Genomic DNA, 20,797 nt, shown 5'->3' on the forward strand with positions numbered 1-20,797 from the left:
TATAGATAGAATAACTTACCTTGTTGTTGCTTGTGTTCCTTGAAACCTTGTGAGCCTAGCACCCCAAGTGTGATGCCTCAAATGCTTCACACAACACCAAATGCTCTTGGAAGAACTTATGAGAGAACACACACTTCTTCAAAATCGGCCAAGCCCTCTTATTTCTTAGTGTAGCCGATTTTGGGTGGAGAACATGTTACTTATATAGTGTTGACACATCTAGGGTTAAACCCTAATGTGTCATGACTCTTCATTTCCATGACCCATGGGTTTGTAACTCCCACGGAGCATCCATGGAGCATCCTATGGGTGGAACCCAACTTGATGGTCCATGGAGCCTTTTAGCCCACTATACAAGATATGGATGATTTACATAATCAACCCATATATTTAATTAGTTATCTTTTGATCACTTAATTAATTCTAAATTAATTCTTGATCAAACTAATCAAATAATATTATTAATACATTAGAACTTATAATATATTAATAATCTCCAAGTGTTATTTCTCTCATTTAGTCTATCCAATTGCATGGTGCCATGCAACCCAAATGGACCATGCCGGGTCGGGTCAAGTACATACCAGAAATAGTTATGGACTTAGACACCTTATCCAACAATGCTTTGGTGCATAGGGAACCTTATAGTTTGAGAAATGTATCAGCTGGGAGGAGTGACCCGGAGGAGTCGGGATAGTCCTTGAGGATGGTATAAATAGGTGTGGAAGGTATTATTGGGCCCATACTACTGAAATCACGAGATTTATACATTCTCATGTGTTTTCTAATCGTTTATATGGTTATGTTTCAGTATGGTGGTGACACATCACGGAGCAGGAGGTTCAGGATCTGGATCTGGTTCGAGCATGGACACCAAACCAATTGATGAGGGATTGAGCGAGTTCATTGCATCAGAGGTCACTAGAGGCATCATTGATGCGTCCCTTGGTGATGTTTGGTTCGATCAAGGAAGGTATCATGGAGTTAATAGAGGATCGCCTTCGGATCTTCAGGGCCGATTTTGCCGCTAGCATGTAAGGGGCCCACACACTCTCCTTGAAGGATTTCATGGGATGTAGGGCACCAGATTTCTTTGGCGTGATAGACCCCCATCACGGCCAGGCATTAGAAAACTGACATTGAGTGTGCTCAGATGACGGGCTTCTACCTCGAGGGGTCGAAGGTTAGGTTCATCATAGGAAGTTTGAGGAAGTGAGCCCGAGATTGGTGGGAGGAGGTCAACTATGCTTTGGGATCCCCATCCATTGAGGCCATGACCTAGCTAGATTTTGTGACCTAGTTTCGAGCAGAGTTTGCACCAGCTGTTAAGGTGTAACAGTTAGTTGAGGAACTTCTTGATGAGAGGCAGACGACTAAGACTATGGTGGAGATCAACGCTAAGTTTAGAGAGAGGAAATTTTTGGTACCCTAATATGCAGCTGATGAGGAGATGAGGAAAAGCTGATACCATGATATGATGAGATCTGATATCAGGGAGTTTGTTAGTTTTTACGCATGTCCGACTCTGTATGATATGATATCTAGGGCGCGGGAAGAGAGATTGATATGGAGCACATAGAGAAGAGGAAGGTGGATCATGGGTAGACAACTGGGGTTTCAGCAAAAAAAACCCCAAGGATTTCGACTCTAGGTCAAAGGGTTAGAGCCGTTGTGGCAAATGCGACAGGTCGCATGATGGGGTTTGCAGAACGGGTGGTTCGGGCTGGACTTTAGCAAGGATTGTATTGTTTCTATCACCACTACACAAACATCATGCCTAGTTTTCTTTCATTGCAATTAGATGGGCCAAAAGAAGGCCAATTGGCCGAGTCTAGCATTAGGAGGACCAGTAGAAGTGTAACATCCCAAATTTCACGGTTATTTTAAATTTTTATTTATGCTTATTTTATAATCAAAGTACCCTTTTTAAGTAATAATATTTCGGAATTTGTTCCAAAAAATATGATAAATATATTATTACATCGTTTCCAAAGAAATGTATTTCATTTACATTAAAAAATTGGAATGTCATCGTTAATACAAAAACATAAGCATAAATAGACCTTACATTCATGTACATTAATGAATTACATCTCCTTTGGTCTCTCAATGTAATGCATCTTAGCATCGATACCTATGATAGGGATTTCAATCCTACAATGTTATATATATATATATATATATATATATATATATATATATATATATATATATATATATATATATATATATTAGAACTCGCACTATATAATTTCATCTCATATAAGCAATTTTACCCCACCCCACGGATCCTCCCAGTGACACGATCCATACTCTCGGATCTAAAATTAACTGCTTTACCTAATCCATACTCCTGGATCAGAAATGAACAACTTTACCTAATCCATACTCTCGGATTAGAAAATAACTACTACGTCTAATTCATGTTATCAGATCAATGACAAATGACTATGCCTAATCCATACTCTCGAACTAGGGACGAATGACTATGTCTGATCCATGCTCTCGGATCAATGACAAATGACTATGCCCAATCCATACTCTCGGACTAGGGATGAATGACTATGTCTAATCCATGCTCTTGGATTAATGACATATTTTAAAGTTCTACCCTCAATGTATATCTCACCCGAACTCATAAGAAAATATTACCCAATATTCATCTTAGTTAATTTAGGCTTACTCTGTACCCTAAATCATCACATATTATCAGATATACTCTTAACACGTATTTCAGAAAATATCAATTATTTCACACATAAATATATATTTAATAATTTAATTAATATTTGTATTAAAATCATGTTCATGAAAGGGACTATGCACTCACTTGTTAAAGTGATGGCTCGAAATTCAGGCAGCGCTTCGCTTCTAACAATTTTCTTTTCCCTCGACAAAACCTAATATCATTATTATTAGATTTTAGTCTAATATTTATTGTGACTAATTATTAGTCTATATTTATCATTAAATCAAAGTCTACTTTCATTATCTATCAATTAAGGAACAACCATGTAGGATCATATCGGAGGTAGGGTCCGTTTGGTATATGAAGTATACTATTTGGAAAGCCCACTTTAAACACCTCACTAAATCACAACATATACATCATCCCCGTAAGTAGAACAATCAGAATAACGACATGGAATCACTAGTAAATCTTTTTTATAGGTTCATAATAATGATAACGAACTTAAACATAAATTATACTTAAAGTATGGTAAGCATAACTCACTTACAATGGAGTTTAGCAAGAAACCGAGCTCTGCGCGGGCAGAAATCCTGAGCCGAAAGCTCTTCTTCTCGGGGCCTTCTAGCGCTCCGAGACTCGCTTATAACACTTAGGAAGTGCTAGGGAAAAACTTAGAGGATTTGGGGAGGTTTAAGAGAGAATAGGTTAGAATGGTGTGAGATATGAGGTGATTTTCACCTCTATTTATTGGTTGGAAAACTGTCCAACACTACATGTTACTAGCTAAACACGACATGTTGTTGTCAAACACTACACGTTACTGATCCCAACATGACATGTTGGGTTGCCAAGTGTCACCATTTGGTGACAAGACGTGGGGAGGAAGTTGTGGCAGAGATGGTGCCACGTGTCAGCCTCGCAACTTAACCCAAAAATTAATTATCTTCTAAATTCCATAACATTCGCATACGAGCTCTGTTTTTGATATTTTTTATATCCACGAATAGGTAGCGATGTAATCTACAACTTTCGTTTATACTCCGTTGGCTAATTCTGAAGTTATTTTTAAAGTTATATTATAACAGGCTTAGACAGTTAAAGTCCGTTAAAAATTCATAACATTGTCATCCGACATCCAGTTTCGTCTGTCTTTATATCGTTGAAATTCTATTAATTAGATCTTCAATTCTCGTTTAGGTTGTGTTGACTAATAATCGATAGATCTAAAATTCGATTTCCGAGTTGCATACTGCTATGTCAAATCTTAGAAAAATCATAACTTCCTCTAACGAAGTCAGATTTGGATGTTCTTTTTATGCACATTCTTAGTTTAACGTCTACTATGACTTTTTTTTAGATTAATAAGACTAAAAAATAGTTCATAAAAAATTCACTTTTTATGATACACGGAGCCGTGCCGGTTCAATCGCAAAACTTCGACGAGTCATAACTTCTTCGTTATAAGTCAGATTTCAACGTTCTTTATATGTACAGAATCCTTGTGATATATACTATACTTTGGTCAAGATTATTTTCTCTAAAAAATCTTCTATGAAAACTTTATTTTAACTGTTACTATCTCTAAATTGACTAGTCCGAATATGCGGATGTTACACGCAGCACCTGCTCCAGCGACCTTACGGATTACAGATGGCCGCCATGGAAAGGCGGATGTGCATGTTGTGAGGAGCAAGGCCTTTTAATTGACTTCCAAGGAGGCACGTGCTGCACCAGATGTGGTGACGGGCATGTATTTTCTTTTTAATTATTTATTTATGCAGATTTATCTGCCAATATTTGTGTGTTTTGTTTTAGGATCGTTCCTTGTGAACAACATCTCTGCTTTGATATTGTATTATTCAGGGGATACCCTATCTTTCGTGTCGCTTGCGCTCAACAAGAGGTTTTTTGGAGCTCCGAGTGAGTTGGATCATCCCTTAGAGGTTGATATTGCAGATGATCGATTTGTCCGAGTATCGAGGGTTCATCGGGGTTGCGTTCTAAAGATGTTTAGTGAGCGATATCTGATCGAATTGGTTCCCATTCCTTTGCGTGGGAACAAGGTCATAGTGGGGATGGATTGGTTGAGCCCTAATAGGGCGGTGATTGATTGTGAGCACCAGCTGGTACATGTTCAAACCCCAGGTGGGGGAGAGTTGGTGGTCCATAGAGAGGGCGCTCAGTGCGGGTCGGTCCTATGCTTAGCTGCTAGAGCCAAATGTTATCTTCATTAGGGTTGTTTTGGTTTCGTCACCTATGCTATAGATACCCAGGAGAAGGGTAAGGCGTTGGTTGATGATGTGTCGATTGTGCGAGAGTACCCAGTGGTGTTTCCGTAGGATTGGTCTGGGGTGCATCCGGAGAGGCAGGTGCAGTTCCGGATTAACCTGGTTCTTGGTGTGGCACCGATAGCTAAAGCACCATACCGGTTACCTCCATCAGAGATGCAAGAGTTGACGACACAACTGCATGATCTGTTAGATAAATGATTCATTCGACCGAGTAGTTCACCATGGGGTGCACCGATCCTATTTGTGAAAAAGAAGGATAGGTTGCACCGGATGTGTATTAACTATCGGAATTTGAATAAGCTAACAGTGAAGAATCGTTATCCACTCCTGAGGTATAACAACTTGTTTGACCAGCTTCAGGGTGCGTCTTGGTTTACCAAGACTGATTTATGTTCGGGTTATCATTAGATGAGTATCATAGAGGACGATATGTAGAAGATGGCCTTTCAGACTCATTATGGTCATTACGAGTTCTTGGTGATGCCCTTCGGGCTCACCAATACTCCATCCGCATTCATGGACCTCATGAACCACGTTTGCGGATGTTGGATAGGTATGTGATTGTATTCATCGATGACATCCTGGTCTATTCCAGGACCAGGAGCAGCATGAGGAGCACTTAAGAGTGGTGTTAGAGACCCTGAGGAGGGATAGACTTTATGTGAAGTTCTCCAAGTGCGAGTTCTGGTTGCATAGGGTGCAATTTCTGGTGTACGTTATCAACCATAATGGTATTAGGGTCGATCCGGCCAAGGTAGAGGTTGTGATGAGGTGGGAGGTTCCGAGTTCTCCATTTAATATTCAAAGTTTCCTTGGGTTGGTAGGATATTATAGGAGATTCATTCAGGATTTATCCAATATAACAGTTCCCCTGACCAGACTGAGGAAGAAGACCGCCTAAGCAGCATGCAACGTTTGAAACCGGAGGTAGAGTTTGTGCGAGGCGCCAATTATGACCCTGTCAGAGGGTGTTGAGGATTTTGTGGTTTATTATGACGTGTCTATCATAGGATTAGGCACGGTCTTGATGCAGAGGGGTTGTGTTATTGTATACGCTTTGAGGAAGCTGAAGCCTCATGAGACGAACTATCCGACGCATGATTTCGAGCTGGGGGATGGGGTTTTTTTCCCTCAAGATTTAGCGACATTACCTCTATGGGGTCCGATGTACCATTTACACGGATTACAAGAGCCTAAGGTACTTGATGGATCAACTGAATTTGAATATGAGGCATCACCAGTGGTTGGATGTGGTGAAGGATTATGATTATGAGATCCTTTACCATCCAGGGAAGGCTAATGTGGTGGCCGATGCTCTTAGCCGCAAGGCGTTCGTGGCTCCGATCAAGAATATTTTTCTGAGGATGACAATGAGTACTCCGTTTTTGGAGCAGATCCGAGAGGCATATATTGAGTCTATGAAGGAAGAGCACCGGAAGAATGAGCGCATAGTGGGTCAGGTGGCTTCCTTTGACCATGATAGATGAGGGTTATTGACTATCTATTGGAGCGTATGGGTTCCGTATTGGGGTGGTATGCGTCAAATTTTGATGGAAGAGGCATACAAGTCGAGCTTCTCCATTCATCCAAGGGCGACGAAGATATATAAGGATATTTCTCTTGATTATTGGTAGCCCTGCATGAAACATGATGTAGCTTGGTACGTGGAGAGGTGCTTGACTTGTAGGAATGGACATATTGTTGAGATTCGGGTGAGCCGTAATCTGCCAGGAGGAATCAGAAGATTTGTGAAAAACACAAGGGCATGTCCTTGAACTTAAAGTTATGCGTTTGAAACCGAGTTTCATATATAGTGGTATTATGATCAAGGGTATTCCATCCTGAGGATGATTGACCCGTCATGGGTATGCCTAGTATTCCAGCTCGAGGTTGATTGAGCCAGGTATGAGTGGTTGGATTATGAGTCGGTTAGCATATATATGTGGTTCAGGAACCAAAGGAAACATTGTCGTGTTGATCCAAAAAGGGTTCATCTCCTGATTTACATCTCGTTGTTCATTTTATCGCTAGGAATTGGTTATCAGAACGGATTTCTCTTGAAGGAGTACCTAATCTCTTTTTGATAAGAGAATTATAGGTAGCAGTACGGGATTCGTGATTCCGTTTTTAGGTGGGAAACCCTAGGGTACTAGTAGTTGAATAGTTAGTTAGGAGATAAGTGCAATGAACTCAACAATGATCCAGTATGGGCGGTCTTTCTGGAAGCCAGACCATCTCGAGACTCAAGATTTCAGATCGAGTAAATGTGATCATATTGTAAGGGATTCGTTTATTTTCCAAGTCTTAGAACCTTGCGAGGGTTGGATATGGATGCCTTGGAAGGGCTAGAGTATTGCTCGGGGTTGTAGTCAAGTAGCTTAAGTTGTTTGGCGTGTAAGGAATGATAAGAAACGATTTCAAGGACGAAATCAAATTCAAGTGGGGGAGAGTTGTAACATCCCGTTTTAAAAAGAAAAAATTAATTAATAAACCAGGAACCCCGGGAAGTAATTATTATTATATTTTATATTATTAGAGTTCAAAACTTAATAATAATTAGTGGGGTGTTGGTTTCGGGAAGCCAAATGACAAGAATCGAATCTTAGGGGGGTAAAGATGTAATTTTGGTACTTAATTGTAAAGATTGTCATAAGCCAAGAGGTGTTTGGTATTATTTTGACTTAATTTGAAAGGAATTATGTGAGCAAGGGTAGAAAATATAAATTATGGACTTGCTGTGAAAAGAATTCTATGGGGAGGGACCAATTATGACATTGTGGAATGAAGTTTCATTGGAGGCATGTATATATCTTCATTTCCGTCACCTTCTAAACCCTAAACCTAATTGATGCACCAGCCGCCACCTTTCCCTCACCCCACCTTCCTCCAGCCGTCACCACCTCTCTTCCCCTCCTATCTCCGGCGCCATCACCACTTCTCCTGTTATGACCAGCCGAGACCGACGACGAATCCTCCATGACCGAAGAAACTGAAGAACATCGGGAGGGCTTGCAGACGATCCTCCTCCAGCCGCCGCTGCACCGTTGATGTGGAAGACGAAGCTGCCAACCGCCATGGATGCCGCTGTGCCGCCGATATTATCACCAAACGCTTGATGTTGCTGCTGCTATTTCGCCTCGGAGATGCCACCGATAACACTAATGATGGGGGTCGCTATTGTTCTTGACTCGTTGTTGCCACTACGGGGCGTTAGGGATAACGAAGATCTCCATGTGGGACGCGCGGAGACCACGTGATGGGAGCTTGGACCGGTTCTGTGGTCATGGGAGGGACCGGTCGGACCTGTTGCGGTGGGATCTCGATATGACCACCAGTTGCCACCATTAGCTGTTGTGTTACCGCTTTCCTCGTTGTTGCTGCTGCCTCAAGCCACCAGGTGGGTGGCGGGTTCTTTCTTCAAGCAAGATTATGTGTGTATGTTTATGTACTTAGTGTGTGTGTGTGTGTGTGGCTTATTTTGAGATTTCATTGTAAGTTGTAATAGTGTAGGAATAATGAAAAAGAAAGTCTAGACCACCACCGTGAGGTGGTGGCTGTCGCCTCTTGCCACCACCGGTCGCCGTATCGAGTGGCGGTGTGCCTTGTTTGCATTTTTGGACTCGTTTGGGGGATGCTTGGTCAAAGTGGGACCAATGAAACCCTAATGGTCCCAAAGAAACCCTAATTTACCCAATAAAACACTAATGGGCCCAATGAGGCCCAAAGTGTCCTAAAAGCCCAACCAATTGATTAATGGGCTAGTATTGGGTCGGGAAACCCTAATTAGGGTTTGGAAAACCCTAAGGGCATAAAACCCTAATCGTGGGAATCGTTTGGGACACACGAGATTAATTATTAAATTTAAAATAATAATTGATAGCCATTGGCAACTAGCTTAAGGCAATAATGGACTTAATGGATTAAGTCCTTAATGGGTTAAGTAAAAAACACTTAACCCTAATCATCATTTCATGTGAAAGCCCTAATCTCATTCGGGCCTTGAATTGGGGCTTCTTATCGAGCCTTAGCGATTGGACTATTGGTGGGCCATCCAAGAACAAGTTAATGGACCAAAATAATTAGATGGGCTTTAGGATAAGGCCCATGTGAGGGCTTGGGCATAATTTGGAAAATTGGACCATAGATGGGCCATAACTGGGCCTTTATGATTATGTGATATTGGGCCATGGAAATTGGATTGGAATAATTGGATAGGCCTTAAGGAAAGACCATGTAGAGGTTTGGGCCCGATTTGGAAAGTTGGGTCATATCTTGGGCTTTAGCCCATTATTGACTTTTGGGCTTTTATAGTGTGAGTTGGACCTTGGGCTTAGAACCCAATTATTAATTGGGTATTGTTTGATGTTGACAGTTCGGGAACCTGTCAACCAGCAGCTGGAGTTTTATCTGCGGGACTTCAGCAATGCCAGGTGAGTTATCCTCACTATACTAAGGGGTCTAAGGCACCAAGGCCGCCCCATTGGATATGTTATCCTAGTAGTGTTAAATGTTGAGTATGAGTTAGTGCTGCATGCTAGTGGTTATGCTAGTTAGGTAGACCTGTAGGACTACCTGTGATGTTATATGATTATTGCATGCTCAGTAGTTCTGTTATATGTTATGTGGGATGGGTTGAGGTTGTACTGCTCCGTGCGGTAGCCAACAAACCCCAGAGTATTCCAGATATGAGCTGAGGGCCCGATAGGCATTCCAGACTCATACTGAGGACTCGGGAGCAGTCCAGATACGAGATGACGGTCCGGTAGGCATTCCAGACTTGTACTGAGGGCTCGGTAGCAATCCATATGTGAGCTGAGGGCTCGGTAGGCATTCCAGATTCACACTATACGCCTAGGGGTATTCCAGTCTGTAAAGCTGTGGACCCGTTACGTGCTGTTCTGTTCAGTTTGGAATGTTATGATATTGTTGATATCGTTATGTGGACTGTATGTGTATCGGTATTTTGGGGGTAACTCACTAAGGTTTCGGGCTTACAGTTTCAGTTTATTGTTTCAGGTATTTCAGAGGATCGTGGCAAGGCAAAGGCATACTCGTACAACTCCTCACTTTTTATGACTTTGTTTATAGGATACTCTGATATGATACATTTTGAAAACAATTTTCTAATAGTTAATGGATTTGAAATGTTTTTAATTGTTTAAAAAAAGGTCCTATTAAGCTTTATGGTTTTAAATTTCCAAAATATCAACATTTAAGAATCTTTAGTACATCTCTTTATATGAAAAAAATACAAAATGGAGAATAATACAAACGAACATGGTTGGTTTATTCCATAGATGTAGATAAAGTTTTTTGTTTTTCTTGTAAATTATTTAATGTGAATACATCTACATGTTCATTAGCACATAAAGATAACAATGATTAGAACAATATTTCTAGTATACTAAAAAGACATGAAACATGTAACCCACACATTCTTAATATGAGGTCATGGATTGACTTAGAAACTAGATTAACAAATAATAAAACAATTGACAAGAAAATCCAAGAACAAATAAATAAAGAAAAAAGAACATTGGAAAAATGTGTTAATAAGAATCATTGTTGTAGTAAAAACTTTAGGAAAAAATAATTTAGCATTTCATGTAACAAATGAAAATATTTATGAAGAAAATAATGGTAATTTTTTTTAACTATAATTGAAATGATTGCGAAATTTGATATTATTATGCAAGAACATATTAGGAGAATTAATGACAAAGAAATTCACAATCATTATCTTGGACACAATATGCAAAATGAGCTCATTAGTTTATTAGGACAAGAAGTTAAAAGTAAAATTATTAAAAAAGTAAAAGAGGCTAAATACTTTTCAATAATACTCGATCGTGTTTCTGATACAAGTCATAAGGAACAAATGTTACTTATCGTATGATGTTTAGAACTTTCAACAACTCCAATAGAAGTTAAGGAATACTTTCTATGATTTTTAGTTGTAGATAAATAATACAGCCGGTAAAGACTTATATGATGCTATAGTTGATGAAATTAAAAATATAGGACTAGATATAAATGATTTTAGGGGTCAATATTATGACAATGGATCAAATATGAAAGGAAAATATCAAGGGGTACAGAAACGATTGCTAGATATTAACCTTAGAACATTCTACACTTCTTGTGGTTGTCATAGTTTAAATTTAGTAATTTATGATAAGGCTAATTCGTGTGATAAAGCTAGTGAATTTTTTGGAGTTATACAACATATATATTCAATATTTGTTTCATTAACTCAAAGGTGGAAAACATTACAAGATAATATATCAAACCTAACACTTAAATCATTATCACAAACTCGTTGGGGAAGTAGGTTAGAAAGTGTAAAAGCAATTATATTTTAATCACCACAATTAAGAAATGCACTTTTACAATTATCAAAAAATTATGGAAATCAAAAAATTAAAAATGAGGCTAAATGTTTAGCTACATATGAACTTGAAAGCTATGAATTGTTATTAGGAATGATTATTTGGTTTGATGTTTTGTTTGCTATTAACACTCTTAATAAAAGTTTGCAATCAAATGATATGTGTATCGATGATGCTATAGATCAACTAAATGGATTTTTGTGTTTCTTTAAAGAATAGAGAAAACGGATTTGAAAAAACTTTAGATTATGGAAAAAATTGGCTTTAGAAATGAATGTAAAATCTGAATTTCGTGAAAAACGTATCATTCAAAGAAATAGACGATATGATGAAAATGTTGCTAATGAAACTATTAAAACTCCTCTTTAGTTATTTAAAACTGATTTTTTTTATATAAAGTAGATAAAATTATTATTTTACTTAAAAGTTGATTTGAATAATTTAACGAGTTCAAAAATATTTTTGGTTTTCTATTTAGTATAAAAAATTAAAATCATTTGATAAAAAAAATACTTTAAAAGAACATTGTTTAAATTTTGAAAAATTTTTAAAGTATAACGATAACTTAAATATTGATGGTTATTTCATGACCTAAAACTTTTAAGATATATTATACTTTTAGAACGTGATACAGTTATTAATATATTTAATTACATTAAAAAGTTTAGTTATTTTCTAAATGCATATGTTGCCTATATGATTATTTTAATTATTTCTGTAACCATTGCCTCTACAGAAAAAAATTATTCTAAATTATAATTGTTAAAAAATTATTTAAGATCCACAATGCCACAAAAAATGTTAAATGGATTAGCTATTTTTTTCGATTAAAAAACATTTACTAAAAGAAGTTGATTATGAAAATTTCATTAAAAAATTTGCATATAAAAAGGCTAGGAAAATTAACTTTATATCTTAAAATATATTCACAAAAAACATATATATATATATATATATATATATATATATATATATATATATATATATATATATATATATATATATATATATTAACTCCGCCATTTGTAAAAATTTTAGTTTATTATTGTTGATCCCAAACTCGGATAAAGGATGTTGGTTTATAACATTAAGTATGGTAAACGTCAAAGGACTCCAAATGTTTGGTTCGCTTAGAGCCACAAACTGGTTGAGTCAGCCTTGATCAAAAGTTCCTAAAAAGGACTAGACGTCTAGATTGTAGACCCAGAAAAAAGTTACGGGTTAGTATTTGATATGAATGAAGTAATTTATCTAATAAATACTAATTTTTATAAGTATTTTTCAATTTTCAATAGGAAAGATGGTTTTTAGTATCCTAAAAGACGTTTCTATTAAAAAAAATCACAAATTGCCCTTTGCCTTTTTATAAACACGATATGTTCATATGTATATTCTTTATTGCACCGTTAATGCATCTTCTCCAAGATTTCATCCTGCCCAAGACATGTATTACTTCTTTTTCTTGGTCGTGACTTTGCCCACAAGTTATTTCAATTTGTGTGTGAATTTTGATTTTGCATCGTTGATCTTAATGTTGAAAAGATAAGTTTATAATCAAATAGATAATGTGGAGCATGGCTAGTGATGAACTGATGAATGATGATAACCCATCACCTGATAATGAGTGATTTCGTGATTCAAATGACTGAATGATACCCTACACCCCTCACCCTCACTGGTGTAAGATGAAGCGTGAGCCATGAATGATTGCTAAATTGTTGTTTCTATTTTGCTGCGATTTCACGATTTGCCAATTGTTGTTTTGCTGCTTTTGTTCTCGTTCTAGTGTTTGGACGAGGTAAATTGATGCGTACTATCTTTGAACTTAGTTTTGGGTTAATACTAAAAAAATAATAAATAAACAAAAAGTTATGTTCCTTGCAAAAATGGGTCCTATGCACATGCCCATATTAAAGATCCTCTCTACCCGCCATGCTTACTAGTTAGAGCATCCACACTTCATTCAACTCATGGAGAGTTGAATAGGGTGCCAAGTAGATAAAGAATGTATATTTTTAAGTTAATTTTTAAAAAGTCAATAAATTTACATTATAAATCCATTCAACCGTTCAATGAACATTACACTCGTACTCTCTCTCTTCCATATTATACTAGATGTAACCTCGCGCGTTGCGCAAAAATGCATTTAAGTGATTAAAATAATTATGGGAAAAAATAGAAATATGTTGAAATTTACGTTTTTAGTCATGTTTTGAGTATTAACCGAATTATCAAATAATATAAAAATCCATCAACTTATATTTTGATACTATCTAATATTGTCAATACCTTATAAAGTTTATTTTTACTTTTATAATATCCAATATATATTATAAGTTTTTGTATAACATTAATATAATCTACTTTTCTTATGTCGATAATATTTTTTGGATAAAATAAAAAATAAGTTGTTTTGATTGAGCTATTAGTAAACAATATTGAACTAACAAACTTTGTATTACACTATTTATACTACACCAAAACATCAAAGGTTTCATATATGAACCTTTAAATATTAAACATTAAAATTAAGAATGAAATCATACAAAATATATTATTATACATAAATATCATTAAGAGTTTTAAAGTAAGTCGATTAGTAAATATGATATTTAATTTTAATTATATATTTTGCAAGGCGTTCCTCTTCCTTAATTTGTACCTAAAAAATTAAGGTGAATATGAATATAAAATAGATATTATCAAGCATTAATATAATAATTAAAAAGTGTATGTGGATCTAGCGGTATGGCGTGATCATCTCAAAGGAGAGGCCGGGAGTTCAAGTCTCGGTGGAGACATAGGTGGTTAATTAGGATTTGCCTTTTCAAAAAAAAAAAAAAGATCTCCTACCACCGGTTAAAGACAACATACATTTCTAGTGGTATCGATTCTTATGTGAAATTGAAGTAGTCATTCTATGTATATCTTATTTTCTAATTACATAAACAAATATGAGTAACCAAACATAAAAATGTTATCTTTATGTAGGAAAAATATTTTAGTTAACTAACAAATTAAATAATATAAGTTTAAGAGTTAGAAGTTTCAAAACATTAATATTTTTATTAATCAATCAATGAAGTAACACATATTGAAATTTTTACAATTATTATTAAAAAACATTTGAAAGATTATATTTTAAATGAATTTTAGTTAAAGTGTTTTGACCTCTATTATAATATATATATATATATATATATATATATATATATATATATATATATATATATATATATATATATATATATAGAAAGAGAGAGAGAGAGAGAGAGAGAGAGAGAGAGAGAGAGATTGAAAGTATAACATATGTATAAGTTTTAATTAATTATCTTTTTTAAAACGGTACAATTACAAAAAAAAAAAAAAACATATTTAAAATATTTAATTAAATATTTTCGACATCACCTTATATAACATATGATCAGTATATTAACAAATAAATCACAATATACAACAACTGTATTACAATAATTTAAAAACGAAGAAGATATAAAAAAAAAATTAATATAACAAACTTACAAATTAAAAGCTCTAATATAATAGCATATCTCTAAAAGTGATCATAAGACCTCAACCCAACACAAAAACCGTTAAGTTTGTTTTCTTTCTGAAAATTGTATATGATTTGTATGCATGTCTTCCCAAAAGATTGATCTTTTATAGTAAACTTTTCATTAAATGCTAATTAAACATAATATAAGTTATAAAACTTTTGAGTGTTAAATCATTATTAATAAAACTTTTGAGCTGCATTAGTTAAAAAATGGGGTTTTAAATGAATGTGGTTTAAGAAAGTTACAAAAATGGGTTTCAAATGCATGAGATTTAAAAAAAAAACGCTAGTTTTATAAATATATATATGATGATTGTAATATAATCCATTGAACTCTTATTACACTTCTCGTTGTGGATGCCCTTACTACCTTACATTATAAGATTAAGATTTTCTGTTTCAAAATTACATCAATGTACTGAAATGAAAACAATTTACCTAATTGAAGTAAATTCAATGTTCATATATCAACAATCGTTGATGATTTCACCACAATAAACGATAACATGAAGTAATATTCTTAGTTGGCCAATCATGACAAGATATTTGGAGGCTGTATATTCTTGGATTCTAACAAACAACTTATATTTCCTTATGAATTATCAACTTTTGTATCGACAATCTTTAACTATCCATATTTATGTATTACTTTATTGCTTTGTTATTATCTTCTGTTTTTGTTTCAAATTGTAACTTCTTTTATTATCTTATTTCAAATTTTCATTAAGAAAACAATAACAATGAGCTAGCGAAAACAACAATTACATGAGAATGTCAGTATAAATACACTCAACGATACTATCGGAAATACTATATTTTTCCTTTTTTTTTGCTTCCATAAAAAAATTATTGAATTTTAATTGGTTATTACAAATAAGATAAAGAGAAGAAGGAATACCAATACATCTGCCAAATAATTTTCTTTAGTTGGAAGTTGATCCAAATTACTGTTAACTTTCTTTGGAATCACACTGATGTAACACTCTCAAAGTGAGTATATACGTTATTTATTTAGTAATTTTATTAAATAAATAAGTTTAAATCAAAATAAAACAGTTAATTTAAATATAAATAAATAATATTGATAAATATAATGCTATAAATCAAATACAAGTTTAATAGAGTCAGAATAAAAAAAAAACTATGTTAGAAGATCCCAAGTTGTCAACTTATGAAAGTTAATATCTGTTTCTTGACAGAATGGACTTGAATGTTGTAAATTATACGAGGAATGGTTAATTAGGAAAATATAAAACGTACTAGTTAAGTTTTAGTCACAATGATATCATAATGTAAGGTTATTGAGTGGATGAACCATTTTTAATGTTGAATGCGATATCCCAATGCATGCTTGCATATAAACATAAAATTAGCAATCTCAACGTCATATTTTTATATTTTCTGAAACTAGCATTGTGACTTTATGAATATATTTTTATCTTTTATAAAAAAAATGTTTGTATATGGTGAAGGTTGGAAGTTAGAATTGGCTAAAGGGTTTATTGTAAAAGATAAGTAGTTGCCTCAAGAATGTGGTGTTATCCAAAAATATCAATTTGTTTTTATGTGTATATTATATGGCTATGAATTTGAAAGTGGAATTGGCAAATTACATACAAACCATACCAATTGGTAACGCGATAACAATTTGAGTGTGCTCACATTGGATACTATTCGAATGTGCTCAACTTTTTTAAGATATCATTGGAAATTGGAGATTAATAATACATACATAACCCAAAACATGAATACATACACAAACCAAAACATCAACACATCAAATGTTAACACATTATACATGTACAAACCAAAAGAACAAGATGGTATATAACCATTACAATTAGTAAATATATTAACAAAAAAACAACCCTACATTATCATATAAACTACATACCAAAAGATTAAGAAGTTCCACATCTTCATCATTACCTAGGGCCAAAAGCAAAAAATCCACATCACTAACAAGAACCAAGAAATGATAGTAAATGGGGTTAGTTTCATCACAACCTAACTATTCCTCATGTCATGAGGGCCATAAAATGAAAAATCATTGACGTCTATGACATCAAAATAGTTTATGGTTTGAGTAAATTATTGAAATCGTCCCTGTGGTTTGGTTAAAATTGCACTTTTGATCCCTAACATTTTTTTTGTATTCGGATTGTCCCTGTGGTTTGATTTTTTTGCGTTTTTCGTCTATGTGGTTTGATTTTGTTACATTTTTTGTCCCTTACATACATAAAGTTAGGGACCAAACATGCAACTTTTACCAAACCATAGGGACGAAAAACGCAACAAAATCAAACCACATGGACGATCCGAATGCAAAAAAAAAGTTAGGAACCAAATGTGCAATTTTGACAAAACCACATGGACGATTTGAGTATTTTACTCTTATGGTTTCATTGATACACCTTCTTCCCGAGAAATTAGTGGACTTCTAACCATGATGAAACTTCATTGCGAAAAAAAAAAATATGGACTAGAAATACGAATTTCCAGAAAGGTAAAGGACCACTTATGTAACTTTCTTTTCCTCCTGAGGCGTAGGATAAGAGAGGATTGAGTAAGTATTAGGTATTAATATTAGTAACATTTAATTAATTAAATATGATTATGATTTATGAATATAATATTTTGAAATATGCCGCGATTTACGGTCGTAAGGTAGGCCTAGTGGGACAGGATAAAGACTTTGGATTCCCCATAACTCACGTACACGTCTCCACATTCATCCAATCGAATCCTGCCACGTCTGCATAAAGATCTACGGTTTTTCATTTTTAATTGTATTTCCTCAATTAAAGAATATAATTTGGCGGGCATTCAGAATTAATTCAAATTGCGGATTTAAAACCCTAGCAACTTTCACTTCCCCCAATTTCTTCATCCTCTCTCTACTTTCTCTCTCTACAGGTTCGTTTGCTCCCTCTCTAATATCTGGTCCAATCTGTTTGTTTGCTTTCGTTGGCGCGTGATTTTCGATTAATTCGTCATTTTGGGATGGATTGATTGCTTCAATTTTGTGTTTTAATTCGTATCGACTTTTAGTTGTTTTTATCCGTTTATGAAGTCTGGTTCGTTATTCCTTTTACCATTTCTACGATGTTTGCTTTGATGTGATTATCATCGTCTCCAATTTTTGCATGTTGTGCTTCTGATTTTAGGGGTTTTTGGTTGTTGGTTATGGATACAGGTGAATTGAGTAACCGAGCGAGAGGATGATAGCCAATGGCGACTTCTGATGGTAATTATTACTTGAATATTACGAGAAAAAGTTCCTTCGTGTTTATAGACAGCAGGCTGCAGTTCGGTTTTGTCTTCGTATACGACAGTGTTCAGCTTGTGCAATCGGACTGCTGTCCATAAACTTGGACCAAGTACACTTTCCTTTGATTGATCTGAACTTGCACGTAGTTGTTGTTGCCTTTCTGTTTTCAGTCGTTATTCTTCATTTTTATAAACAGATGTCTGTATCTGATTTTCTCGCAATCTGGTGTTGATTTCGCTATTCATATTTTACACGGATTGTTTAGTTTTAAAGTTCAGAGTTTTAACAGATTTGAGATGTGATTATACTGTTTTAGGTACATTGGTGGTTGCCTTTGGTTGTGACGTTAGTTTAGATCTGAGCAGCAGTAGGCGGAAACATAGATTCTGGCTTTTGGTCCCTCTGGAAGGATTAGAATCATACGGTTGACATCTAAAAAGAAGAAACTGAATGGGTAAAGTGTCCCCTAAAGAGAAAATGTCAAAGACATCAAAGCAGAAGAGGCGTAATCATGGTTCTAACAAGTACTTGAAGCCAGGTGCTCTTGCTCAGCTCCGTAATAGCAAGGCCTCAGCATCAAAGTCATCTACAGATATTTCAAAGAACAGTGTTGATGTTATGGATGAAGAGAAGACTCACAGAGCTCCTCTTTTTCAGAGTAAACATGCAAATGATACCCCTATAATTTTATCCCCTGAAAAGTTCAGCTATAGTAATGTGGCTGGACCAGTTGATTTGCTCAAAGAGAATAATTTACAAAGAACACCCAAAACTCCACGCCCTGAAGGAAATGTATCAGATTATGACTCCAGACTCGAATCTCTCCCAATGGAATTGCTGGTAACAACATTTTCATATCTACTTAGACTGTTTCTATCTTATATTCTTATTCATTCTTGTCTATGATTGAAGGTCAAAATACTCTGCCACTTGCACCATGATCAACTAAGAGCTGTTTTTCATGTCTCTGAAAGAGTCCGAAAGGCTGTGAGTTTCTTCATAACTTTCTCCTTTCCATTTACTCATCCAACAAATAGTTTAACTGGAAAACTGGGAAATGATCATCTATTCATTTCACAGGTTGTTATAGCTCGACAATTCCATTTCAACTACACAACACCAGATAGATCTAGACAAGAAATGTTGTGCACATCAACACCATTACCTACTGAACATTGGCCTTTTGTGAGGTTATTATCTCGATTACCTTTTCTTTTTCTCTCTTCTTTTCTTGAAAGTTAGAATCATGATTTGATTTTGAATCTATTACAGCAAGGGAGATGGAAAAGGCAAAGTTTTGACACTACCCAACACCCCAAAAGCACCTAGGCATGGACCCCGCCCTCCATCCCGCCTAAAACTAACTGAAATGCGCCAAATTGCAGCAGTTCTGTTTCAAGAATCAGCATTTCCTCCTCCCAGATACATTGTTCCATCTCTTTTACCAAAACCAATCTGCAAATCATTTGCTTCAAATCGGGTATTGTTCTATGATGAAGAGCTTGAGCTTTGCCAGGCTGTCGCTCAGAATAAGCTTCGTTAGTCAGTCTTCTTCATTTGGGGCCTTCTTTTATGTACAGTAGTACCCCCTCCCCCCCCCCCCCCCCCCCCCCCCCCCAAAAAAAAAAAAAAAATGGGAACTTTGAGTCTTTGATGTGTTCTTAGGTTCTTGCCACTGGTAGGTAGGTAGGATAAGATGGTGAAATTTTGAAAGTCTATTGGGGTTGTCATCGGCTTGATGATGACCTTAAGATTTGGGTGAGTGGTAGAATACTATGGTTGATAATATGAAATAATGTGTTTGGTTTTATGTTTTGTACATATTGTGAGGACAATTTGCTTTTAGGATGTTTGTTTGTTACTCTTTTTGGATAATATTTCTATAATACTATAGAGTTTTTGTGTTTGTGTTCTTGAGATTCTTTGTATTGTTTGTTACTCTTTTTGGATAATATTTCTATAACTTGCCACAATCTTTTTGTAGTCTTAAGGCCCTTTTTGGGACATGAAATAATATATTGTAGTTTCATAGTTTGTCCTGTGTTTGACATGCATTGACTCAGATTGAGATTGGTATTAGTGTAACAAAAATTGAAGTGTTTTGTCCTATTCAAAAAAGTTGGGAGAGGGAGTTTTGATCTTTTGTTTGTGCAAAAGATGTGCATGTATTTCTACATGTTTCAAGATGTGTATTTTAGAATGTGATACTAGCACATTCAAAAACAAGTAGTTTGTGTAGCTTTTTAATGTGAAAAGTGAAGGACAATAACTTCTTACATGAAAGTGTAGTTCATTTATGGGATGAATCAGAAAGAAAGTGATGGGGGAGCTTGTATGTCTTACAAGAACACTCGAACACTTCATTGATGTGGGCATGGTCTTGTTTGTGATAGGAGCTACACTACTAGCATTAAATAAATGCATTTCACTGCTTTATCACTTTTATACATTAATTGATCCCATATATTGGTCCTTCTGTATCTAACAAATATAAACACATGAAGTACGCAATCGAGGTTATGAGGTGTGATCAACAATTTATAGGGAAAGCATACGTAACAGAATTTTATTTGCTTAAATACTAAATATAATGACTGA

General features: G+C 35.3%; 1 protein-coding gene across 2 annotated transcripts; it reads left to right on the top strand.

Moving 5' to 3' along the window:
- The first annotated feature begins 17,749 nt into the window (after nt 1–17,749).
- FBS4 (F-box family protein) lies at nt 17,750–19,794 on the top strand. Of its 2 annotated transcripts, none has more exons than XM_078980447.1 (6): nt 17,750–17,844; nt 18,125–18,308; nt 18,516–19,039; nt 19,112–19,186; nt 19,280–19,389; nt 19,472–19,794. In XM_078980447.1, the coding sequence occupies exons 3-6, from the start codon at nt 18,650–18,652 to the stop codon at nt 19,740–19,742; spliced, it is 846 nt and encodes a 281-aa protein (XP_078836573.1). In that variant the 5' UTR covers nt 17,750–17,844; nt 18,125–18,308; nt 18,516–18,649; the 3' UTR covers nt 19,743–19,794. The 2 variants fall into 2 exon arrangements, with proteins under 2 accessions (XP_078836573.1, XP_078836574.1); XM_078980448.1 differs by having other exon boundaries at nt 18,125–18,175.
- Nucleotides 19,795–20,797: the final 1,003 nt, after the last annotated feature.

This window comes from Lactuca saligna, chromosome 2 (genome assembly GCF_052625555.1).
Source record: "Lactuca saligna cultivar CGN05327 chromosome 2, ASM5262555v1, whole genome shotgun sequence".
Taxonomy (NCBI): domain Eukaryota; kingdom Viridiplantae; phylum Streptophyta; class Magnoliopsida; order Asterales; family Asteraceae; genus Lactuca; species Lactuca saligna.

Bases quoted from the DNA above. Each gene is read 5' to 3' on its own strand.
- FBS4 (XM_078980447.1), top strand. From the start codon at position 18,650: ATGGGTAAAGTGTCCCCTAAAGAGAAAATGTCAAAGACATCAAAGCAG. The intron at 19,040-19,111 runs GTAACAACATTT...CTATGATTGAAG, and splicing joins CTCTCCCAATGGAATTGCTG to GTCAAAATACTCTGCCACTT. The intron at 19,187-19,279 runs GTGAGTTTCTTC...TTCATTTCACAG, and splicing joins CTGAAAGAGTCCGAAAGGCT to GTTGTTATAGCTCGACAATT.